Raw genomic sequence first — 27,137 nt, 5'->3', positions numbered from 1 at the left:
GTCGTGTGTGTACAGGGAGTAGAGGAGGGGACTCAGAACACAGCCCTGGGGGGCCCCTATGTTGAGGGTGATGGATGAGGAGGTGCAGTTGCCTGCTCTCACCACCTGGGGTCTGCCAGTCAGGAAGTCCAAGACCCACTGGCAGAGGTCATAGCCCAAGCCCAGGTCCCTGAGCTTGGCTATGAGTATGGAGGGGACTATGGTATTGAATGCCGAGCTGTAGTCGATGAATAGCATTCTCACATAGTTCCCCTGCCTCTTGTCCAGGTGTGATGCTGCTGTGTGCAGCACATGGGATATGGCGTCCTCCGTGGACCTGTTGGGGCGGTATGCAAATTGCAGGGGGTCCATGTTGATGGGGAGGGAGGAGCAGATGTAGCCCTTTACTAGCTTCTCGAAGCACTTCATGGCTATGGAGGTGAGAGCTACAGGGCGGTAGTCGTTGAGGCAAGCAGGCTTGGATTTTTTGGGTACAGGGATAATAGTGGACTTCTTCAGGCAGGTGGGGATGACAGCCTGTTCTAAGGACAGGTTAAATATGTCAGTGAATACTGGGGCCAGTTGGTCGGCACAGACTTTTAGGACGCGGCCGGGGATGCCGTCTGGACCGATAGCAGTACCGTTAACGTCGGAGCTTACTCCTGGGTTTCAGGGGGCATCTCTAGCACCGAGCCACCGCCTCTCTGTCTCTGGCTAGGTGTGTGCGCTTGCGTGCGTGTATGCGAGTGTAGATGACGTAATTTGGGCAAGTGTGTGTGTGACTGACTTTTTTTTTCTGCGAGAGGGAGAGGGAGAGGAAAGCATTTAGCACTGCGCTTGTAAGTCTCATCTCAGCCGCAGCGGCCTCTAACGCGAGGGCAAAACATCACGATATCCACGATACGTTTAAAAAGTGTATCGTTAATGAACTGTACCCGATATTTATATAATATAGTCATATCGCCCAGCCCTAATTGAAGGGAAGGTTTATACTGTCAATTGACAATGACAATGGACACATAGCAATAATATAAAATATAGATTTAGCTCTACAAACAACCTCACGCTAGGGCTGTCCCCGACTAAGGATTTGGATGGTCGACTATGATTGGCCAAAATTTGCCGTTAGTCGACTATTGGTCGACAATTTTTTGTATATATATATATATATATTCGACTAAGAGGTTGGCCATTCGACTACGGCTCCTTTCGACCGATTAGTCGACTAATAGGGGTCAGCCCTACCTCACGCACAGTGAAACCGTGTAATGAAAAGCTGGCCTCATAGAGTGGGATTAGACGGGCCCCAATGGCCATGAATGCGTTAACTCATTCAGGGCCAACAGTGCCCTCTGCTGATGGCCCTTCGGTGCCAATGCTTTATCCAATGGAGAATAGGACTTATTTGCGAGTGCTTAAAAGTTAAACATATAAAATATAATAGCAATAGATCTAAATAAAACAGTGATCGTCAATGAGTTGCTTCCAGTCAACATGCACGAAACAGATAATTTTTTCATAGATACATTTCCATTTTATACCGTGATGAATATCAATATATTTCTAGGGCGTTCTGTCTCATCTCAATAAACTCCAGCAAATCGAGCTTAAATGTATTTCCTTAGAAATCGTGCCATTTGTGGCTTGATTTATGAATCGTTTTCAAATAAACGCTAGATTATCGATAGTATATGTGTCCTCATGCACAAAGAGAAGCGGGGTCTGAAAAATAGCTTCTCCGTACTTTGGTCGGCGTGAACCTCACACACACACGCTGAGATGGCGGTGAAAGGAACATCTGATTGCTATAAGATTCGTAACATAGTCCTTACCTCACATCTGATGTCATGCAAAAAGATTAATCCAATTCCTGATCGCCATTCCAAATATTAATCGCGTTTATTGATCCAACGTTATATATCCAAAACACATAATCCACGCTGCTCTGAGTGTCCTCAGTCCATCTGTTATAACAATACTGCATGCCCGAGAAGTAAAACCTGGACCAGACTTATTTTTTTGATGCAGTCCCAGCCAATCCAATGATGTGCAATACCATCCGGGAGACAATAGGCGGCGGTATTTGCCCATTGCGAGCTCAGACCCATTCCCAATGATAACATCAGGCTGGATGGATGAAAAATGTATAGATATCGCTAATAAAAGAAATATCGATTAAACCCAGAGATTTCTCAGGTTTGGCGCCCAGAGCATGGCGAGTTAACCCGGACTATCTCGGGTTTGGCCTCCAGTGAGTTAACAAAGAGAGGCAGAGTTGATTTTGCAAAAAAAATAAATAAAAGATTTTTTTTATATACCTATTCGAATTGTATTTTCCCATTCGAATCCCATGCACATCGAACGAAGCTTCGAAGTATTTAAGACAGCCCTAGTGTGAACGTAGCCTTAGTTCACAGTTTGTCAAGTAAAGAGGTGTGTTTGTGTTCCACATTGGTTGAGTGTTTTGTTAATAAAAGACAGTTTGGTCCTTAAACCTTTTTGAAATTTCAACTTTTCCCATTTTACATTTACACTTCTATAGCAAGCAGCACCACCAAATGACGAGCTCCAACCTACAAACGAATAAGTACTAAGGACTCTCTTGCTAGTTTTATGTTCTTTTACACTGTAGCGCTTTGAGATTTGTTCCACAATTATAAAGCGCCTCTACAAATCGAATATATTATTATTATATTATTAGAGCACGAATTCAACAAGTTATAATGCAATTAGAGGAAAGAGGGAGAGGGAAATCTTCCATACCTCTTTGAGTTTGGCCAGACATTCGCCATTGCAGAAGGTCTTGGTGCTGTCGTCCGCCTTCAGAGACAGGGGCTTGTTGAAGCAGTAATTGCCGCAGTTTGCACAGTTGGCCACGATCAAGTTGTTGGCCTTACGGAAACGGACGAAGCAGAACTCACTGCACATCTTATGAACAAGACTGTTCAAGATCACCTCATGTTTGCTCTGCGGAGGAGACCACAAGAAAGGAGCGGGTTAACACCTGGAACGGTGCATGTACGGCACCTTTAGGAGAGATTTGATCAGGTAAATGTTGATAAATGGAGCAGTGAGCTGAAAGATTGTGGCAGAATGATTTCGAGAGAAGGACCTGATCATAGAATAGTTATTTGAAAATGTAGACTATAGAATTAACACATTAGAATACTTCTCAGCATCAAATATAGATGTTTTCAGTAGAGCAGAGTTGCTAGGGAACCTTTATTTCTTTTATTTCCAAATGGACTCTGATGTATTTCCGCTCAGCTATTGAAATTAGCAAACACTGCAAGTCATCCATCATCCAGAAGTGTCAATGTGGAATTCATCAACTTGTGTGTGTCCCCCCCCAAAAACGTCTACATTAAGCTCTCTTACAATGCATGTTCTGCCACACACGCTGCAGACGGACTGCATCCCGACTGCGTTTATCTTGGTGGACATGATGGATGGATGGTGTCTGTTGAAGGCAGAGAGGCACATCTGTCCACAGAAATCCCTCATGGTGCTTGTGTCGTCCACTGGAGCCAGGACAACATCCTGAGGACGTGCTATCGCTCTGGGGGGAGGGGAAGGGAGAGAAAAGCACAACATGGAAAGAAATGGAAAATGTTGCTTTCAGTTTGGGATGAAAAAACCGCAAACAAACAAACACTAAACTAAAATCAAGACTTACTTCAAGCAGTAGTGGCAGGTCTTCTTGGTGCTGGTGTATAGTGGTGTCGGTAGCTTGGTGGTGCCAAGGGGCATTGCAGAGAGGCAGGTGGTGGAGCAGAAGAGGTCTGGGGAGCCTTTCCGCTGAAAAGCAGTCTGTCCTTTCATCAAGACCTTCCTGCAGTGAGAGCAGGCCACGCGTATGGCGGAGGGGATTAGGGGAGGCATCGCGGCGGACTGGGCAGAAGGGTCCACTGGCTTGGGAAGGACAGCTGTGGACGTGGAGCTGGCTGGGGCAGAATTTCCCCCAACAGAATACACCGAGCTGATCTGCAAGTTCTGTCAACGGCAAACAAAAAAAGGTGCACAATTTGAATTGCTAGAATGGCCAGGAAATCCAAATTTGACTATGCTAATTTGACTGGTTAGTTGAATCTAGGGCTGGGCAATATGGCAAAAAATCATATCGCGATAACGATATGATAATGTTATCATATCATTCGATATCGATAATTATCTAAATTGTTATAAGTAATTTTTTTTTTTTTTTTTTTTAACAACAGATGTATGTTTATTTTGCAGCAATTCTTTGTCGTTGCCATCTTTAGTGTTACAGCCCCTCACACTCAGTTCTCAGGCTGCAGCTGGTTTAAAAGCTAAAGTAAACCGGCTTCTCTGCTGGCTGTGGCTCCAGGGGAGTTGAACAGTTCTGGCTCTGCTAGTTTCTTTTCTATCTTTTGGCGCTTTTTTGGTGGACAAACCACCGCACATGTGCACCGTGACTCGTGACTGGAGTCTAGCTCTGAAAGCACACATAGCCTACTGTGTACAGACGGTTTCAAACTGTATTTTAAATTAGAAAGCAAACAAAATAAATGGACAAGAGAAAAATAAATCTCAATTTGGTCAGTATTGTCATTTGGACAAGCAAAGCCATTACTTTAAGTTGCAGGCAAGAAAGACAAGTCTGTCCACTGTCTCTGTTGCAGGTAGAAAAAAAAAACGATTTTTTTTCGGTTTTATTTTTTCCCAGATATCAATTATTAAAATATATCGCGATATTTATCGTTATCGTTATATCGCCCAGCCCTAGTTGAATCCCAAACCAGTTTGTTGGCTATTCCTCATTTTACAAAGTGACTTCTTAGATTCACGAAAGGGATCCTTCAACTGCCTGGTGATAGAAGCCTCTGTCCTCACTGGTTACCTGATGGCTGCCTAGCTGAATTGCAGCGGCTCACACATGTGATGGTGTCCACACAGACAGCACCATCAACAGGGCATTCTCACTGGATTTTGTACCTCGTGTCTCACAAAAGAAGCACCAGATTTCTAGGATTTCTGTGTGATCGCTCCAACACTTAGTGGCTTATGAGGTCAACTATTTAGGTATTCAATGATACAGCCTTTTCTGATACTCAATAGTACTGAAGCAATTCGATCAATACCATAAAGTTATCGAATTTCGATATCCAGCCCTACAAAAGAGCCCCTCTGACATCACCGATTGTGGTGGGGCAGAGTGTGCAGCAGGGTGAATATATCAACCACTAGGGGCAGCAAAGTTACCATGTGTTTCATTACTCCTTAAAGAGACGCAGGGGCAGAGTATATAAGTAAGGGATAATGTATAGCTACGAGGTCATTTTTCGCAAAATAATTGACCGACACTGAGTTTAGAATACCGAGGCGCCTCGCCAAGGTGTTCTAAACGTAGTGAAGGTCAATTATTTTGCGACAATGACAGAGTATAGGCTACACATTATCCCGCTTATTACATGGCTAACTTACTAACAATATACCTAATTCATTTTACACCATCGACAAGATGAGATCAAATGCAGACGCAGTTGTTCTGTGGCTCCGCTGTCAGCCCAAATAAAGTTATTATTATTATCGCCGGCAGCCGCCAGGTGTGTCTGATTGCACTGATGCAGTGTGCGTCAGTGGGCTTGATTGCTCCAGCTGCGAACAGCTGTCATTATTGCTCGGTTGCCCCTGGCAGCGGTCCGTTATCGAGTAATAACGGACCGCTGCTATGGGCAACCGAGCGCTATTGACCAATCACAATCAAGCATTTCGGCGAATGTTAAAACGCCATGTACTAACTTGAAATATTTAGCATGTTTGTAGTTGTGGTCAGGAACAAGGGCTCGTTATATCCTATACTGTGAACAGGCTAATAATCTTTCTGTTGGTAACAATAACCAGATGAACTCCAAGCTGTATTCTGTATTCTTCATTGCCGTTTGCGAGACAAATATTATCATTATGAATTTTTTTTCAAGAAAAACAGATGTGCATGTCCTACCTCTTTGGTATCTGGCTCGTCTTTGATACCCTCTGTGGATGTGTTGGATGTCAGAGCCTGGTCGTACTCTTCATCCAGAGGCTCATCCTTCACCTTGACCAGAGATGGAGAGAAGGACACCCTGACTGTGTCAGACGCACAGGGGTCTTCCACTGCAGGAGACGCTTGAGACGACTGCTTCACCTGGGGGAACAGAAAGTCAGTTTGCATTGTTGTGACACACTATTTATTTTAAGTACTTTATTGCCATAAACCATAGTATTTAATCTCATCTTCTAAACAAACAACTTCACAATATTCAGAAGAACCTTTTTCAAATATCACAATCTATGTTTGAGGGGTGACACGATTCATTGACTGAATCGAAATAATCTATTACAAGAAAGAATCGATAAAAAATGCATCAATGCTTTGAAACATTTAATTGGCGTCAGTCAAATCTTCCAAACCAGCTGTTCTGATGGACATACAAATCAAGAATAATCATAATATCATTCAGAAGCACTAAGTTGTACAACATGTTCAAAATGTTTTGTGCTTTAGCTCCATGTTATTGTACACTCATGGGAACAAGTCAACTTAAATGTTCAATTGTATTTCTTTCTGAAATGATTGATGAGAATTGTACTGTATATACACAATCACACAAAAAGATGATAATAATAAATATCAATATACTGCCATCCGAACCCTATTCTAATGTCACAGCTCATCTTATACTAGGGCTGGGCGATATGGCCAAAAATGATATTGTGATAACGATATCGATATCATATCACTCGATATTATCGATATTGTTATAAGTATAAAACATATATATTTTTTTTTAAACAACAGATGTATGTTTATTTTGCAGCAATTCTTTGTCGTTGCCACCATCTTTAGTGTTACATCCCCTCACACTCCAGTTCTCAGGCTGCAGCTGGTTTGAAAGCGAAAGTAAACCGGCTTCTCTGCTGGCTGTGGCTCCAGGGGAGTTGAACAGTTCTGGCTCTGCTAGTTTCTTTTCTATCTTTTGGCGCGTTTTTGGTGGACAAACCACCACACATGTGCACCATGACTCGTGACTGGAGACTAGCTCTGCTAGCACACATAGCCTACTGTGTACAGACTGTTTCAAACTGTATTTTAAATTAGAAAGCAAACAAAATAAATGGACAAAGAGAAAAATATATCTCAATTTGGTCAGTATTGTCATTTGGACAAGCAAAGCCATTACTTTAATTTGCAGGCAAGAAAGACAAGTCTGTCCACCGTCCCTGGTTTTAAAACTGCCCTGTTGCAGGTCACAAAAAAAAAATATATATATCGATTTTTTTATATATATATATATATATATATATATATATATATATATATATATATATATATATATATATATCGATTATTAAAATATATTAGAGATGTTCCGATACCATTTTTTCCTTCCCGATCCGATACCTACGCTTTGGGTATCGGCCGATACCGATACTGATCCGATACCAGTGCATACATTACACTTTTTTTTTTTATTATATAAATTATAATAAAAAAGAAAAGACATTTCCAGCTACAGATACTGTTTTATATATACTGTTTTTAAGTAATAACTAGAAAGTAATGGTATTTATTCAACAACAGATGATTGTATAGATTAGTATTAGTATCATTAATTGACAACTATGCTCAATGAGTTCACCCACGGAATGGTTGTTGGTACATTGGTTCCGCACGGACGTTCTACGTCAGGGGTCTCAAACTCAATTTACCTGGGGGCCGCTGGAGGTAGAGTCTGGGTGAGGCTGGGCCGCATCAAATATTCCACAAGAAAAGGGTTCCAACAAGTATTAAAAAAAAAGTACAACTGATCCAATCTTCTCACAAACTCACTAAAACCTCACAAACACCAGAAACTGAGCATTCTCAGTGGTGTCAGTGGACTCATCCACAGCTATGGAAATGCACTGTGCATTTTTTTTTTATTCCATCACAAAGCTGTTTAATCAAATCATCACCCAGTATTTCAGTTATTCTGGTTGCTGTGCTATCTGAGGATTTGCTTTTGTTTGCCTTCAAACATGGTCTCCATCACTTCAGTCATACATTATTTTATTATGTATGCATCAGAGAATGGCTTCTTGTGTTTAGCCAACACCCATGCCATTGAGTGAGGACTTGCTTTTTCTCGTTGTGACATAGCTTTAACAATAATTCTGCTTGCAGCTTGATATGATGATTTCATTCCATTTATTTTTAGTGGTTCTTAGCACTGAATTTGGAGGAAAGGCTGCGTAGTGGCGTTTCAAATTGCCACTCTTCACAAGAGCTACCGTTTCTTGGCATATTAGGCACATTGGTTTGGTGCTGGGAGGATGAACGCATATTTTTCAGTCCATTCAGCATGAGTATGCCATATTTTTCTACTAACTGCCTGCTGGCGAAACTAGGCTACTAGCTACATTTATCTCACGGAGATACTGTAAAACTGGGAATGAGGTTACTAGCAACAGTACATGCAGATTAGACGACCTGTAGATAACTCTCGCTCTGACTCGGCCCCGCTGAAAGAGACAACACTCATTCCGTGAAGACCCGCCCTACTCTGCTCTGATTCGCAGGCTGTGGGGGGGGGGGGGGGGGGGGGGGGGGAGAAACACTGACGGGATGCTGAATGTGAATGGACCAGAGTAGACAGACAGACACAGACAGGCAGAGCACTGCTTGCAGAGGAGACAGCGGAGAATTTCGAGAATGCCTGCCATACGCACTGGATATATTTTCCTTCAACTTGGTATCACTCCGGAATCACGTTTCAACCAAGTCACTAACATAACGTTGCTGTCATGAGCCTGCGCTATGGTAGCCTACAAGTGATAAAATAAATAAAACATCCAACTCGCACAACGACTCGGTAACAAGTTGCGCGCGGGCCGCACTAACACTAAACTTTGATGTCAAGTAGGGGGCCGCAAAATATCATCCAGCGGGCCGCAATTGGCCCGCGAGTTTGAGACCCCTGTTCTACGTTGTTGCACTTCCTATCCAGGCTGCTCCGTTTTTGTTAGCTTCTAGCAGAGGCTCTGGCTAGTAGTAATGTGTATGTTGTGATTTTTAATGGTCAATAAATATTCAACATTCTCTTTTGAGACTCTGCTGCCTCAGACTCTTATCATTTGGCACTAAAAGCTAAACATTGTCACCGGTATGGCTGTCCGCATTATGTCATTAATTGTCGATCAGTGACGACACAGGTTAGCCACGTTAACGTGAGCTAGGTTAGCTAACGTGAGCTACCGGTAGATAGAAAGAATGTAACGTTACTGGTGAAAAAGTGATTTACCTTGGAATACTCCTTTGCCAACTTGCTGTACTTTGCTTGCAGGTCTGCAGCCATTATTGCTGGATTATGAATAGTCACAACTTTAGCCAAGGTAACGTTAAGATAAAACTAGCTCTTCAGCTAATGCTAAATAACACCAGCAAGCTCCCCGTCACACCGCTCTGTCGGGACGATGGAATTTAATAAAGTATCTGCTGTTAAAATTACAAACAGCATTGACACTTTAATTCACGGTCGATTAAAAACACGTTTGTTTTATAACGCTCAGTCTCAGCAGGAGGATACCGCACGTGTTTTTGATAAATTACGTCATATGGTATCGGAGCAAAGAATTAGAGGGTACTCGCCGATACCAGCATTTTAGGCAGTATCGGAGGCATTTCCGATACTGGTATCGGTATCGGAACAACTCTAAAATATATCACGATAATTATCGTTATATCGCCCAGCCCTATACTATTCACGACTTGAAGCAATATCCTCTACAATTATTGCATGGAAGCCAGGATGGTAGAGGATACTCACGTTCTCCAGGTTTGCCGATGACACCGTGGCTTTCATCTTTAACCCATTCGCCACTGTTGACGTGTTATTCTCTCCTGCAGGATCAAGTAGAACATGCCATTAAGTTTAATGTGAAAAGCTAAACAAACGCATGTCATCACTTATCCCACTGAGCCACCTGGACAGTACTGTATACCGTTAGCCAGATAACTTTCCAAAAGTACCACTGAATAACCACTGACATTTTCTTCATAACGAACAATGTGTATGATTCAAGTACATTGAACCATTTGCTAGCTATTTCTACCGCCTCGTTATTTCAATCATTTACTAAATTGGAACACTACTCTCCCATTTGGAAAATAGTTTTTATTTTATTTTAAACATTTTGAATAGGCTATTTTGGCAAATAGTTTTAGAACGTTTTGCATTACAAACAATTATAATTTCTGATTACAACTATTACTGTTGTGGAGAAGGCGCTGAAAGTCGGTCGTTTAGTTGACACATTACCACGTAAATGGTGCATTTATATTTGATCCAAAGTGCTTTACAATTTGTTCCTCACATTTTACCCATTCACCCTCACATTCACACACTGATGGCGGAGTCAACCATGCAAGGTGCCAACGGGAGAAGTTAGGGGTTAAGTGTCTTGCTCAAGGACACATACACATCCCTACCCAATATTAAAGTTTGGTTTCACAGATTAAAATCAAAAGCAGACCATTTGAGGCTAGAGCAGCCATGGTGAGTGCCGTGTTGAAGCAGTATCACAATACCAGGTACAGTGAATTTAAAATGCTTAGGCTAAACGGGGGTATACAGTACAGCTGCCTCTACTGAAATTGTCAGCAATATCCGCAAACTCACAGTGCAGACTTATTAGTGAAGATAACCGAGATTATTTCCTTGGTGTGTGGCTGTTCTCATCTGTAGATATTCCCAATGTTAGCGTACAGCTATGCAGTTAACATTAGTTTGCCAAAGCTCCTTTTGTATGTGTATCCTCGTACTCTTGTAGCGGACTGAATACTTGAGAAAGGTACACACACAATTACCATAGAGATGCATTGAAAGGCAATGAGGGTTTATATAGCTTGTAAGTGTACCTGAAAATATGATGTCAATAGTCAGACATCAGGAAGTTATGGCATGCAAAGGATATGTAACCAAATACTAAACTTGCGTAAGCATAGTGTTATAAGGTCCAACTTAAAACCTGTTAACCTGCAATGAGTCTCCTGGTCATTTTCGTCACAAATATGAAGCGGGTAATTACCCATAAAAATAATAAACCTTTCATGGGGTTATTTACAATAATAATAATTCATTTTATTTATAAAGCACTTTTCATTGTGAAACAAAGGTATGCAGAGTTTATTGTCCTCCTGATTAATGCAATGGTGTGTGTGTGTTGTGGTGATCTCATTCAAGGAGCACTACAAGCGCGCGCACACACAGTTTGTTGTTTTTGTTCAATTAGTGATTTACACACTCAGTTGGTTCATTATAAAAGATACAAACCTGAAAAACAAAACGCACTTAAATGTTAAATAAAAGGACCACAGTAATGAGGCAGGAGGAACATATTTATTTGCACTATAATGGTCAAATTGTTATTTAAAAATGTGCCCCTAAAAAATATTCTGTGCCCCTAAATTTCTCATTTAGGGCAGGAATTAAAGCAAAAAAATTCTCCCGACTGCTTTTTTTCTGGCCAAGTCATATGATTATTTTAACCTCCACTGTATTTTTTTTAAATAGCGTTAGCGTTTTAAGGGAGCCTACTTGTAGAGCCTACTGTCCTGACTGTGACTATAGACCCTACTGTTGTGGTTGTTGTGCCAGGCAGGGAGGCTGTGTGCTGGAGAGCGTGAATGCAAGTCTTGTGGCTAGCTTCTGATTGATGGCGAGCTAGCACCCCTTTCCCATTACTTTGAACCATGAACTAAACGGCTTGTTATCATACAAACAAGGGACTAAACACGTTTCGCAATTATGCCACAACAACAATGGACAGTCTCCTCCTCATCATATGTATATATTTACAGTTAGGATCTCTGGGTAACAGTACTGTATATTTGCATATCGTATATGTGACAAATGTAACAGTACTATATACCTGTAAGTCATGTATGTCCCTATGTCATAAATGTCATGATGTCATGTATGTTGTGTATGTCATAAATGTCACTATGAATTGAAAATGGGGGAGCCTGATGTAAACAAGACAAACATCTTTCTCTGGTCTGCATCCCCTTAACAATTGTGTGTATTGCTACTGGATTTACCAGATCCAGAGTGAATGAATGAATGAAAACTTTATTTAATACACAAGACCCTCTTCTTGGGACCAAGTAAGGTTTTGTCGATAATACAATAATACAGTTACCCCACCCCGCCTACCCAACCACCTCCAATGTACAGTCCCCCCACCCCACCTCCTCCAATGTATATACTCTTTTTTAGACTATTTTTGTATCACAAACAATACTGTATTTGTAAATCTGGTATGTCATAAATGTATAGATGTAGCAGTATTGTCTATCTGTATGTCATTACTGTATTGTACCCATTCTGCAATTCCGTTAATAAAATGTTCAATCAATCAATCAATCAATCAATCAATATTTAACAGATTGCAGAATGGGTACAATACAGTATGGCTCAATACACACAATTGTTAAGGGGATGCAGACCAGAGAAAGACGTTTGTCTTGTTTACATCATCAGGGTCCCCCATTTTCAATTCATAGTGACATTTATGACATTGACATCATGACATTTATGGCATAGGGACATACTACAGGTATATAGTACTGTTACATTTGTGACATACAATATGCAAATATACAGTACTGTTACCCATAGATCCTAACAGAGATTATATACATACGATGGGGAGGAGACTGTACATTAGGAGGGGGTGGGTGAGAGATAAATATACAGTACTGTTACCCATAGATCCTAACAGAGATTACATATGATGGGGAGGAGACTGTACATTAGGAGGGGGTGGTAGAAAAAAGATAGACGGTGGGGAGAGAATATACAGTGGGGAGGAGACCGTCTACAGATACACCTGTGTGATGGTGCTACGGAGTTAAGCTAATAAATTTATACCGGTACTCACAACCACAGTAGGGGACTCACGTATTGTACTGTGAAGTAACATGACAATGACAAATGTGTTGTTTCTGTTTTTCTTTTTGACATAGTTGCGGACTTGTGGCACACGGAACAAGTTAACAACTCAACACTACAGCCCCCAGTAGTCTTCAAACAGCCTCTCCTCTCGAAACTTTCTTTTGTTAGGTGGTCCCGCTGATCCTTTTCATCTGAGAAACCCGCGGTGGGTTTTCTTTTTAGTGGCCGGCTTACTCCTTCCATTTAACCAACGCTATTAAGCTAACGTTAGCTAATCGGTATAGCAGCGAGTGCAAGCAGCGTGGTGGCTGTGACGTCTGTAAACAAGCAGAGTTGACGCGCGAGGCTGCAAAAAAGGCGATTCGTAAAACCAAAACACACTGCAGTTTTTAATTATTTTACATGACTATTTTGTTACCCTGCCATGTGGCGGACAGACTTCTCAGACCTCGCAAATGTGTAACTCGCCCAATAGCCTGCAGCTGCAACCGCGGAGCAAACCTCCGGAGCGAGCAGCGTAATCCTGTCTCTCGAGTCGCTGAGTGATGACTGCTTGGCGCGGCAGAATAATTTCTCATATTTGGCGCCTCTGATTGGCTAAATTTTTTTTCAATCTGTATGCATCTACAAAGCATATTATACCAGGTAGCCAATTCCGTCAGACTGCGAATCAAATGGACGGATCTCCCCAATCAAATTGACGGAAATCCGTCTGGAGACGGAACGCTTTAATGCATGCATTTAGGGGCAAGTGTGCCCCTAGTGAAAAAGCTTAGCGTACAGCCCTGATATATATTGTATTACAAAATATGCACACCCGGAGGCGGCTGGGTGGCGCAGCGGACATTGCGCTCGTCACCAACGCAAGAGACACCGGGTTAAAATCCGTCTGTCTGCGTTGCCTCCGGCTTGGGCCGGCTGTCATACTGGCTCAATTGGCAGAGTCAGTGAGCCTCCCACACGTTACACCTCGCCAATGAGAGTCCGAGCTGGCAGGTGAAAAGATGTGACAGGCTGCCTCCTCGTGTACCGGAGGGGACACGTGATGCAAGGCTTCTATCCTCCCTACGACCAACCTGTGGGGGGCATATGCGAGCAACGTTCAAGACAGGGGAGGGGAGAATTGGAAACAGCGAAATTGGGATGAGAGAAAAAATAGAAAAAGGAGAAAAAGTGGATCAAAAAAGAAAAAATATGCACACCCGAGCCACTAGGGGTCGCCAAAGTGCCGTTTGCAAAAAGTCCGAAAAACCTCTGAGTGCCAGGCACGAGAAATCTCGTTAGTTCATGCCATGAGTGCCAAGAACGAGAAATCTCGTTATTTAATCGTTATTTTTTTTATCGTCGATTTCCATCAATTTTATCAATTTTTTTTTTATACCAATGTTGTGGAACATTATGATTGTGGAGAAATATATGATTATGGCAAAACTTAACTTAAATAATAAATTATCACTATTATGGGTCCATAAAACATTTATTCAGCAATTCTGAATGCATACAGCACATTAATTCCATCTTTTCTCTGGCTGCCGCAGCGGACATCTGTGCTCTACTGAGCGCACCTTTCTAGTCCCCAGTTGAATGTGCTCTCTTAACTCGGCACAGTAGACACGCGACGTGTATGCTCGAGAAAGATTATATTATCAACGACAGACAGCGTCAATGTGAAAAACACTACCCCCCCCCCCCCCCCTCTCGCTCTGAATAATATGCATATTAGATCACTCAGTGATTAACCGCGACGGGCATATAGTAAATAAGGATGTTAAAGATGCATTTATTGGACACGTTGCGCGCAGAGTTTACATAGAAACAGCGCGACTCCCGACAGCGCGACATCATCACAACAACACGCGTTAGGTTACAGGTTGTTTCTGTTTCGGTATTATATTTTCAGTGAAAAAACTCTTTCGGCCGAAAGCCGAAAGGCCATTTTTTGCCATTTTCGTCCGAAAACTTTCGGTGCATCCCTAGTTACCAGTACCCAGCGTTGGATCAATAAACGCGATCGATATTTGGAATGGCGATCAGGAATTGGAATAATCTTTTTGGAGAACATCTGATCTGAGGTAAGGAATCTATTTGACCAGTCTTGGGATAATCAGAGTTTTTTTCACCTATATCTCAGCGTGTCCCATATGTATGCGTGTGGCTGTGAGTGTGCGTGTGCTGATCAGGAAATAAGAGAATCGATTTTTCAGCCTGCTTCTCTAGCGTGCATAAGTACACATATACTATCGATAATCTAGCATTTATTTGAAAACGATTCATAAATAGGCCGAAAAATGACAACGTGTCTTGTGTATTCCAGTAAAGCGCGATTCCTGCAGTTTTTTTTTTTTTAAGTTTCAAAAACTAGCGTTTTTCAAAATACTATCAAACGGAAATGAACCGATTAAAAAACAATCCGTTGGGGCGGTCAGGTGGCGTAGCGGAGATTGTGCTCGTCACCAATGCAAGAGGCTGCGGTCTCGACTCCCGGAGAGTCAGTATTGCCGTGGCTCGGGCTGATCGCTATACTAACTCGTTTGGCTGAGTTAGGGGGAGGGGAGCCGTGGGTGGGTCCTGGGCGTTGTGGACAGCGACCCCTACAGTTCGGTCGGGGCGCCTGCTCAGCAAGGGTAGGATCTGGAGAGAGGTAGTGCGACCTTCCACACGTTACACTCTCCCGGTGAGAATCTGCGCGGCCAGGCTGGCTGCCGGCAGGCTGCACATGCGTCCGAGGAAAGCATGTGACACTGTGACAGTCTCCGGCCTCTCGGACCAACAGTAGGGGAAAGTGCGCAACACCCAGGAAGGGGGTTGGGAATTGGCATAACGACTAACAGTGGGATGGGAGATAAATCGGAAAAAGGAGGGGGGGGGGGAGATTAAAAAAAAAAAAAATCCGTTTCGACGATGTTGACTGCAAACAAGTCATTGATTGGGCGTATTAGACACAGCCATCATTTAAGATAGTTTATGCGTTCGCGAATGTGATCACCCTCCCATTGACTACAGCACTGGCACTCAAGCGCTATTTCTGGCGCCCCCTGCTGGCACTCAAAGTGTTAAAGGAACAATTCACTTCCAAAACTCACTTTATGGCATTGGTTACTCACCCCCCATGACATGTCAGTTGAATGACAATTCGTTTTTAAATGCACATAATATTCAGTTAAAAACAACTTCCGTCTTCACCAATTAAATGGCTGGGCTCCATAGGAAGCCCCTTCCTATGCAGATGATGTTTCTAACTGTGAATATTATGTGCATTAATTGCTCGGTGTGCATGTGTGTTTGTGCGTATGAATGTGTGTGTGTCTGTGTGTGAATGAAAGAGAGCTGAAGCATCTTAAAATTGTACCATTGTAAACTGATGTGCATTAGAACCCAATATGGTTTTAATAGGATTTATATAGTACCATTGTCCGTGAATTGTGCTTATTTTAGCACTTTCAAACAGAGGAAAAAATTACCCGACTTCACAATCGATTGTCTCAGCTGTTTCAGTCTTGAAAGTGCTCAAATAACGATAATTCTGCGACAATTTCTCCTTGACAAGTGCCAAGTAGTTAATGGGATGTAGTAAAAGCCAGCCAACACCCAGTTTTCAGTTGCTGTGGAAGATGCAGAACATGGGACACAGTACCATCCCTCGCTGAAGTACTTGATGCGTGTCCTATACATATTTCACAACATGAATAGTCTCCTACATGCCCTCATTACCGGAACCAAGACAAGCAGAAAGACTCTTCAACTGTCAATGTGTATAAATCTGTCATCTGGGCATCAGTGGTGACATACAGACTGAACTGGGTTCTCCAGCGTGTCTGGATAAACGTAGGTGCTCGAGACGTGTCAATACTTTTACCAACTACCCTCCAGTTCTGCGTTCGCGTTCTGCGATCTGATTGGCCACTGACGTTTCTGGTCATGTGACATCTGCGCCAATCGTGTGACGCCTGTTTCCTAACCTTAACCAGTGATAAACTAGGCGTTAGGTAGTTTGCAGGCTGTTCGAGGCGGAAATAGGCGCAGAAACAGGCGTCACGCGATTGGCGCACATGTCCAGAAACGTCAGTGGGCAATCAGATCGCAGAACGCGAAACTGGAGGGTAGTTGGTAAAAGTATTGACGCGCTCGAGACACCAGCATGGTATCGTCTCCAGCAGACTGACTAGATCATTGGACTATATAATTAAATAATTTAAAGTGTTCAAAGCCCCGTCATCCCCTGCTGTAACCATCAAAAGTAAGCTAATTTACAATTTTATTTAACCTCTTAGCAGGCACCCAGAAAAGTGGCCATTTTTCTTTTACATGAACTTGAGGACTGCACACTTTTTTTTGCAAAACTTATCTTTATACTTTATGCTTATAGCACATGCATAAGCCTGGTCTCTTTTGAAGGATAACATTCTGAAGGAAATTCAATTTTAGTGCTAATGAAATAGAGTAACATAGGTCTGAACTCGAGTTGAACTTGTGTACTCACATTTTTCTGTAGCAGTTGCAATAAAAAAAAAGAATATAAAAGAAATTAGGTATAAGCTGGAAAACACTGCGGATCCATAGCCTGAAGTCTTATGTAGTACAGATCCAATTTTTTTTTTATCTACTTTATCTCCCCATTTTTCTCCCATCCCAATTTCGTATTATCCAATTCTACCCTCCCCTGTCTCGAACGTTGTTAGACCATGCCTCTAACCTGGTCCATGCCTGGACCATGCCTGGTCGGCTGCAATGAGGACCAAGCCTTGCATCACGTGTCCCCTCCGGTACACAGGGAAGCAGCCGTCGCATCTTTTCACCTGTACAGCGCGATCTCTCAGTGGCGAGGAGTAACGCGTGGGAGGCTCACGCTGCCCCCGATACTTCCCGATTCTGCTGTACAGGCGCACCAACCGACCTGTAGGAGTCGCTGTCCACAACGTCCGATCCCCACCCACCGGCTTTCCCACCCCCTAATACTGTCAATTGTATTAGTATGAACGACCAGCCAAGCCGGAAGCAACGCTGAGAGCTGGGCTCAAACCCAGCATCTCCTGCGTTAGTGGCGAGCGCCTTGCCCACTGCGCCACTTAGCCGCCCGTACAGATCCAAATTTGATAAAGAAAGAAATGGCTCTTTGAGAGATCCGGGTAAACCGTGTGCCAAAAAAAAACGTTCACCTAGATCCCTTATTCACACCCCCCCACATGGGGTATCATTGGAAAGCTACACCCATTGGCTGCGACACTGACCAATCATCTTCGCAATCGGCGGATGATGAGTTCTGGAGCGCCGGGAGTTCGGGGTGGTCATCCGACGCTCGCATGTAAAAAGTAGCTCGCCTGACATAGTCATGTAACTCGAGAACCGAGGCACAGATTTGGTGCATATTAAGAGGTTAAAAAATGTGTTTATTGGGTAACATATCGTTTTTCTTGAGTGCACAATAGGATTGTATGGTACTACTGTTGCTGCGTCCGCCAGCTGTATCCGTGTGTGCTTCAGGCCAATGATCTTTTTTGTAGAGTCACCACATCTAAGGTCAGTAACCATGCCTCTCACCTGTACTGGCAGCTCCACTGGAGGACGGTGAACTGCGCTCCATTGACTCTACTGGCTCTTTATCCTCTGGCTGGTCCTCCTCCTTGGTCTCTGGGAGGACACTTGATTTGTCCTCAGTGTCCTTGGCATCAGGGGACTTACTGTCCTCCGTCACTGAGACTATGAAGGAATGATATGCAACCATAATTGAAAAAGGATATTACAGACTTATCAGGTCTATAAAAAAGGATATTGTATCGTGGTGCATCTATAGGATCTCCTGTCAGCCAGTGATGAATTGCCCCTACAAGTCACTATCATGCACATTTCACACCATTTCCTCTATACATACAACTATGTAGGCTATGTACCAAACACGAGCAAGTTGGAATTAGATTTGGCGGCACAATGGTGTAATTGTTAACACTGTCGCCTCACAGCAAGATGGTCCTGGGTTCGATTCCCGCTTGGGGACCAGGTTGCCGGTATCTCCCGGGCCTTTCTGTGGGGTTTGCATGTTCAAAAGCAGACCATTTGAGGCTAGAGCAGCCATGGTGAGTGCCGTGTTGAAGCAGTATCACAATACCAGGTACAGTGAATTGAAATTTAATTTCCTCCTTAAAAAAAAAACCCATAAAATGCATGTGCGTGTACGCTGCATGACGATGTAGCAATGTGCTAAGACTTCTTCAAAGTCCAGTTTCAAGATGCAGTTGGAAAAACCTAACCTAGCGAGACAGACCCCTAAGCTACGTTTACATGATCGTTTCCTATGGAATGGCACAGCCTGCTCTGTGTGACACACTTGACTGCTTTTTTGTGCTGGGGGCACATGGAAAAGCGCTAGCAACAATCAATTAAAGCTGCAATAACTATTTTCTGACAGCATTTTTTACATTTTAAAAACATAACAAGATCACCTACAGAAGGTATCACTGAGTGATTGAGTCTTACTCCAACAACACTGCGCTACCAGCGACCAGTCTGTTATTCCATAATTTATTTGTTATTGTTGACAACAGTTTCGTTTTCATAAACCATAATTACACCAATATAATGCTGTCAGAACATTATTATGTTTGTAGGTTAAGTATTTAACTATCTTGTTTAACAACCAGGAGATTTATATGTATTGTAGTTGTTATCCATGCTCAAAAATATTTATATTTTTCAGCGAATCCGTTGGTTAGTTACAACAAGATTGTGCCAGTATTTGTATGTTTATACGTGATGCTTTCTATTTGGGAAAATGTGAGTTCATTTATAAGGGCAACTTGCGGCCCTCTAGTAGTCATAAAATAGTTATTGCAGCTATAAAGTACTTGACTTTGAGACTGGCATTAATGCGTTTGCATGCTAGGAAAACACATTGTTTCAAGTAGCCGATTAATCGTGTTAGTAAATGAGTCAAATGTTAAGTTTTTTCCCTTCCATTCTGATCGAGTTACTTCTTGAAAAACTATAAACGCATCTTTTAAAAAACACAAATGAATACATTTGCCTTCAACAAAAACACACCACATCCTCTTTTCTACACTCAATCTCACCAGACAGAGTCCGACTCCTTCACATCTTCTTCGGGTAGGATAGTTATAACCAGGCCTTATTGATGAGAATATAACTAATACTAATTAGATGTTTACCTGTGTTGACGATGGAGAGCATGGGTGAATTACTAGTGTCAATTTCCTCTAGGCTCCTCTCTTCCTCGTCTTCCATTTGAGCCTCTTGTTCCACCTGGTCCACTGTCCCCATGTCCATCATCTCATCCAGATCATTGGCACAGGTATTGCCCGAAATCCTGCTAGAAGGCCCCACCATAGTGGCAACGTCCCCTGTGACAGCTATTCTGTCCCCATTTTTGTCCAAGTCACTGGTAGTAATATCCATCAATTTGCAGCTTATAGACTCCACATTGTCAGTTGTAGCGTCTTTGCTGACATCACTTTGGTCCTCGTCTTTTGATTCAGTCGCCGTTACAGGAGCCTTCCTCAGATCCTTCTTTGAGTCACCGTCTCCCTCTTTCCCTTCCTTTGTCTCAATGTCCTGTTCCGTGCCTGTATCCACCTGTTCATCTGTATCACAGGCATTCGTCGACCTCACGTTAGCACTTGGCGATTCCATTTTGATGTCCTCCCCAACGGCGCTTATCACAGGCATCTCATTTAAGTCGACGCCTTCCTCCTCCTCATTCTCCGTCTTACACTCAGCCGTGCTGGCTGGCTCCCCTCCACTAGGGGACGAAGAGCCTTCAAAGGTGGTTGGATCCGCAGGAGATCCAGAGGTATCAGAACTGACCATACCTGGCAGAGTCCAAGTAGCACCCGTCCTGACCGCTTCCTCTCTGGTTTCTTTCACAGTTTGAGGTTCAACGCTTGAAATGGCGTCATCATCACCATCACAGTCCAGCCTGCCCTTGACGACAGAGGGATCTTTGGTAGATGCCAGAAACACACCTGCCTCTTCTCCCTCCGTCTCACGAGCCGCCAGTTCTTTCATCTGCAGAGAAACAAAAAGCATGCTCGTGACACATGCGTTTCTGAACACCATGGCACACTGCTAACATATATATAGCCATTGCTGCGATACATTGCAATTTTATTTTTGCAATTCGAACTTTCACCGAACCCGCTTGTAATTAGAACTGTGATAAGTTTGCATTGGAGTGAAATTAGATGTAGGAACCATTCAGCAATTTGCTTTCCAGTTTACCATTTTAATGTTGTGCTTATCACGCAGTGATGTACCAATTAGAAAAACGGGAATTTGCGTTAGGTGAAGTATTTAACACACCTTTAAGGAACCATCCACCTTTGTTCAAGCATAAGCTCAATCTGCTGACATTGGCAAAATAATGTGGTTGTATGAGACTTCTTTGACGAGGCTGATTATTTCCTGAAATAGCTTAGAAATCTGTATGGGTAGGGGTGTTAAAGTATGATGATAGCTGGAGCTGCCCGTATCTTTTAAACCCAGTGTGAAGATAACTAGGCAAGGCTAACAATGTGGAAAACGATAGCATGACAGCAACTTTTCTTATAATCTTCTTTATGGAATTCTCTCTCTGCACACTCAAACATGCCGGTGTTGGGTCCTGCCTGCGGTGTGTCTACAGTGTAGCTGCAGAGTGTAGAACACTACTGAATCCAACATCTACAAAGCTCTTTGTTGCCGCCAATGATTGCTTTGCTGGATCTGGATTTTTGCTAGGTAAACTGAAGTATCACTCCTTCTACCTTAGGTAGAGGGTGACTTGTAGACACAGCCACGGCAACAGACTGGCAACAATCAGACAAAGTGACTCAAAAGATATATCTTACAAGATATGCACTTCTCCCACTCAAACTTCTCAACCCAGTCAGTCAGAGACTCAGAGTTGCTCACTTGCTTCCCAATTCCATTATTCAAAGCTGCAGAGGATGTCATTCGGGGTAGTAGTTTTACTGATCAGGAGATTCCCCTTCCATTCCACTAGAAATGGATGCAGACTGGCTACATAATTTATGATAAATGTTTTATTTAAATGTTTATGATGAGTCATATACTATAATATGAGTGTAGCCTAATATTTATCTGCAACTGTGAAGAAAAACCCCATTGGTTTTAAGTTAAACAATGAATACACATATTAGGGATGGGTACCGAATTCGGTACTTTTGAGGTACCGAAACGAAACACGTCGGTACTACTGAGTATCGAATCAAGTGAGATACCAAAAAAAGAAAAAATTACTTTTTTCTTTTCATGTCAACGTTCACACGCACAATATATGCTTACCTAGGATTTGACTTGATTCAACAACAAAGCAGTCGGAGCAATGGCAAGCCGAAAACTGTCGAAATTGTAGTTATTTGAAGTTTGGATATATTTTTTTCACGACTGAGGTAGGTAAATAAAATTTCTTGAGACTAAAGTACAGAAAAAAGGTACCGTTGGGTACCGGTATCGATTCACAGGTACCGGTTCAAATGTGAAAGGTACCCATCCCTAACACATATACAGCCCTACAAAATACACTCAAACTTTCCTGTAAACATGTTGTGACTTGTGTATTTATCACGTGGAAAAATAAAAATGTTAAATTAGACATTTTCCTTTTCTAAGCAGATATACTCTGAAAAATGTTTTGCCGAACCACTGCTGCCTGGATGCAGTGATTTCATGCATCACCCGAAAAGCTGTTTAACCTGAAACGCTGCGAAGAAAACGGCTGTGGAACACCAATGCTACCATAGAGAGCCGTCAGTGGTCGACCAAAGGAAAAATAAATGGCTGACGGAAGACTCCCTTGCCGACAAAGCCCTCAACACTTTCAATGCCAACGACGCGATATGTCGTTTGTTCATGCCGACCGTTCATTGCCAACGACGCGATATGTCGTTTGTTTTTTTATTAGCGATTTGAATTCATATTTCATCAATCTAGTATCACGTTAGTGCTGCAAACTCTCTCTGAGCTCCATTGGGAAAATACCGCCCCCTATCGTCTCCCGGATGGTAATGCACGCATTGGAATGGACTCAATGAAAATGGATGAGAAAAGAAAAATCCGGAATCCACATTTTACTTCTCAGGCAAGTAATCGGACTCATTGTGGACCATCAGAACAGCGTGGAATACATATTTCCAGTATGCAGCGTTGGATCAATAAACGCGATCGATATTTGGAATGGCGATCAGGAATTGGAATAATCTTTTTGGAGAACATCTGATCTGAGGTAAGGAATCTATTTGACCAGTCTTAGGATAATCAGAGCTATTTTCACAGAGATATCAGCGTTTGCCCTATGTATGGGTGTGTGTGTGTGTGTGCTGATCAGGAAATGAGATTCGATTTTTCAGCTCGCTTCTCTAGCGTGCATAAGTACACGTATACTATCGATAATCTAGCGTTTGTTTGAAAACGATTCATAAATAGGTTTTGTTTAGTTAGTTTAGTTGTTAGTTTTTTGTGTATTCCAGAATATTCCAGTAAAGGGCGATTATCACTGAATCTTAATATTTTCCTGAAACTTTAAAAAAACGAGCGATTTTCAAAATAGTATAAATGGAAATGAACAGATTAAAAAACAACCCGTTTCAACAATGTTGACTGCAAACAAGTCATTGATAAGCGACGGCCAGATTAGACACATAGCCATAATTTAAGACATAGATTATGCGTTCACAAATGAGAGTGCTATATCATTGAAGTGGGTGGCGGCATTCAAGGGGGTAAAAAGAAAAACACGGCCGGCACGGAAAGTGTTAATGATATGGTGATTAGGCCTGTCACAATAACAAATTTTGCTTGGCAATTAATTGTCCCAGAATTAAGTGCGGTTTTGAGAGATTTTTTTTTTTGGATAGGTTTTTTCCCCCCAAACGTAAAAAAAATATAGATTTTCACTAATATAATTATAATAGCATAATAATGCAAGGAAACCGTTCCACGGATTAGTTCTGGTGAGTTAAATAGCCTATAGCAGGGGTGGCCAATGGCTCTTTGCCCGTCAATGTGTGGCTCTTCCATCCATAAAAAAATACTTTTTTATGTCAGTCATTACATAAGGACGTAGAATAAACATTTACAGATTTTTCTTTTCTTTTTTAAATTGTCCATTTGCATGTTCTTGGTATCTGAATCTAGGGACAACCAAGGATCTCAGGGAATGTATTCCCAGTGTCAGAAATAGTGTCTGTTACTAGGCTTGAGTAAATTGTAATGAACCAAAGGAGAATATCAATTCCATTTAAAAAGAAATTATCTTTGACTGTGAATAACACCATGCTAAAATTGACCAGACCTGAAAAATCTAAGCAAATGAATAAAGGGAAGATGATTAAACAGAAGGTTTTGTAGATACAGTACTGAATTCTGCCATCTTTTTTATAATGTAAATTTCTCCACCATTTTTCATCATATTGCAACACCGTTTTTTGCTAGACGTTCACAGAACGGTAGAGAAACTAACTGCGTTCTGTTTTATGGCAATAACGTTCAGGTTTGTGGGAGATAATCCCAAAGAATAAGAGAAATAAAAAAGTAAATCCAGAAGTCAGATGGTTAACAGGGGCTGGCGTGAGCTGGGTAGGGTAGTTTTTCAAAATTCGAAAGCCCTGAGTCTCTTCCTTCAAAAGACTACACTTACTTTTGGCTGCTCCACTTCCTCCTGTCAATATGCGCCGGTTTCCGACTCAATGCCCTGAGATTTCTATAATCTTATATTTCACTAATAACAGTGCATGTTTCCCCCAAGCCATAGACATGCACTTAGACAGAAAGTTAAAAAGACAGGAAGTTGACTTTGAGAATGGGCTAAAATTGAGAATAAATTCGAAAATGGCTTTTCATTTAATTTGTTAGACCTTGTGTATTATTTTTTTTTCTTTTTTTTGTATTATTATTTTTTAAACAAACATAAACAAACATGACAACACACGATAAGATATACAAGCATTAATTAACAGTGCATATCCAATGAAATCACCATTTAGTTAAATGTCTTATACAGGATATACCCCTAATACCTGTTATCTAGTACCCTACACACATTATGCTCTAGCTCGTACCCCCCCCTCCCGGACCCCTCATTGGATAATCCATCCATTATAACTTGTTCCTACCAGACACTACCTTTATATGCTAGCTTTTATTCTCTCCACCACTTCTAACCACATTGTCATTTTGGATTCATTGAGACCCAAAATTCTTGCTGTAGATATCAAGTGAGATATTCTTGATAAATCACATCGAGATATGTAAGAATCGAGACCTTCTGGCAAATTTTTTCCGGTTAAAACCATCGTGATGCTATCAGCTTTTTAGCCACTGTGATACCAGATAAAACCAATCTCTTTAGCTGTGGATGTACTGCACACTGAAAGACATCATTCAGCAGTAATACAGAGGGGTGTACAGGTATATTCAGAGTTAAGAGATTTGATAATTGTTGGGTCACTTCTTTCCAGAATATCTTAACTGGTGGGCAGTCCCAGTACATGTGCATAAATGTCCCCTCGTCCCCATTTGTACATAAGGAGCATTTGGGGTCTTGTTTAAGGCCCATTTTGTTCAGTCTTATAGGAGTTAAGTATGTCCTGTGAATATAGTTAAGATTGATTTGTTGATGGTCCGGGTTCCTTGATGCAAGTCGAACATTTGCCCAGGCTTCTTGCCAGTCAAAATCTATCTCCAGGTCTGGTATATCCCTCCTCCAGACTGAGTCTAGATGGAGGGTTTCATATGAGGATGTTAGTAATTGATGATAAAAATCTGAAACAAAACCTCTCGATGTCTCTCTTTCATAGAAGTATTTGTGGTATCTGTGGTGTACAATTGGTATCCTTAATGGAACACTGTGAGCCTTCAAACATGCCAATAACTGTGCGTAAAAATATTATGTGGACTTGGTGAGATAAATCTTTTTGCGTATTTCATCATAACTACAAAAACCCTGTTTGTTGAAAACATCTCCTAATGAGTGTATGCCTTGCTTTTCCCATCTAGGGAATCTTATAGGTTGTTTTCCAATCAAGAGTGCATTGTTATTGAATAAGGGAGTATGATTATGCCATTTCTGTGGGATAGATATTTTTTTTGTGTTTCACGCGATATCCGGATCGCATGAGTAATTATGGGGCCAAATTTCCGTTCGCATTGCTTAATTGATAATTTGGTGTATACTATGTCCTTCAGCCTATGTGGAGCTACTATATTTTCTTCTAAATTTCTCCAGGATACTGATGCTTGGGGATCAAACCATGTTGTCAGTGGTCTTAAAGTGTACGCCTTAAAATAGTGGTAGAAATCTGGAAATGCCATACCACCGTCTGCTCTGTTTCTCTGTGCGGTGGATCTTTTTATACGTGGTGGTTTGTTATTCCAAATAAATTTGTATGTGGAGGAGTGTAATTCTTTCCAGTAACCCTCTGGAGGGGGTAACGGTAGCATTGAGCTGAAGAAGTTGATTCTAGGTAGGACGTCCATCTTAACTATTGATACCCGTGCCTGTACCGAGTTTTTGACCACCTGTCAAGGTCGTATTTGATTTTGTTTTGGATTTTTATGTAATAGTGCTTCACCGTTTGGCTTATGGTAGGGAATATTTCGACCTTGTATTATTTCATTATTGTTTTGTTTTTTTAAACGAGTGGCCTTTATTCAATAAATTGCTGCAACGAATGTGCACTTTAGGATTTATTTGTATTTACTAACTTTGCCGTGCAAAGCCTTTTTAAATATGTAATGGCCTCTGTTTCTGTTATATGCACATTTAGTTTCAAGTTTCACATTTGTTCTGTGTTCTTGCAAGTGTCAATAAAGAGTGTTCAGTATAGCCTATTTGTCTGTGTTTCACTTTCAATAACGAATGCGTGCTTGCCGAATCCCAAACAATATTCCGCTGCTGCAAAGTCGTCCTCTAAAGATAGACATTTAGACTAGATGGTAGATGCTATAGGCTATACAGAATAGACTACTACAGAAATAAATGCATTCGAATTTTTTTTCCCGGTTACCGCGGGACACCGGTCACCCTGACTGTGGCTCGCATTTGTTTAGTGTGGCTCGCGGATACGCATGATGCTCACAGACAGAAGCTCTCGTGCTGTACTCTGTAGCATGGGCCACGGAACGCATTTCGCATGGGGTAGGTAGGGCCAAGTTCACTGAAATTGATATAAAATACCCTAGAATTGTCTGTATTCATCCTATATTTTTCCT

At 41.9% G+C, this 27,137-nt stretch overlaps 1 protein-coding gene across 2 annotated transcripts in view; it reads right to left on the bottom strand.

Annotated features, from left to right (window-relative positions):
• The window catches only part of LOC311227658 (zinc finger MYM-type protein 4-like), a 114,806-nt gene that overhangs the window by 58,594 nt on the left and 29,075 nt on the right, over positions 1 to 27,137 (bottom strand). For both annotated transcript variants that reach the window (XM_084313381.1, XM_084313382.1), the window contains exons 2-8: positions 20,078 to 20,933; positions 18,456 to 18,614; positions 9,789 to 9,862; positions 5,945 to 6,127; positions 3,656 to 3,972; positions 3,358 to 3,538; positions 2,743 to 2,946 (exon numbers count right to left, since the gene is read on the bottom strand). In XM_084313381.1, coding sequence (XP_084169507.1) covers positions 2,743 to 2,946; positions 3,358 to 3,538; positions 3,656 to 3,972; positions 5,945 to 6,127; positions 9,789 to 9,862; positions 18,456 to 18,614; positions 20,078 to 20,933 — 1,974 coding nt within the window. The remainder of the gene's footprint in view (positions 1 to 2,742; positions 2,947 to 3,357; positions 3,539 to 3,655; positions 3,973 to 5,944; positions 6,128 to 9,788; positions 9,863 to 18,455; positions 18,615 to 20,077; positions 20,934 to 27,137) is intronic.

Source organism: Notolepis coatsorum, assembly GCF_963971535.1.
Source record: "Notolepis coatsorum genome assembly, chromosome: 4".
Classification (NCBI taxonomy): Eukaryota; Metazoa; Chordata; class Actinopteri; order Aulopiformes; family Paralepididae; genus Notolepis; species Notolepis coatsorum.
The sequence above is the reverse complement of the archived record's forward strand: the minus strand, read 5'-3'. Positions and strand labels throughout refer to the sequence as shown.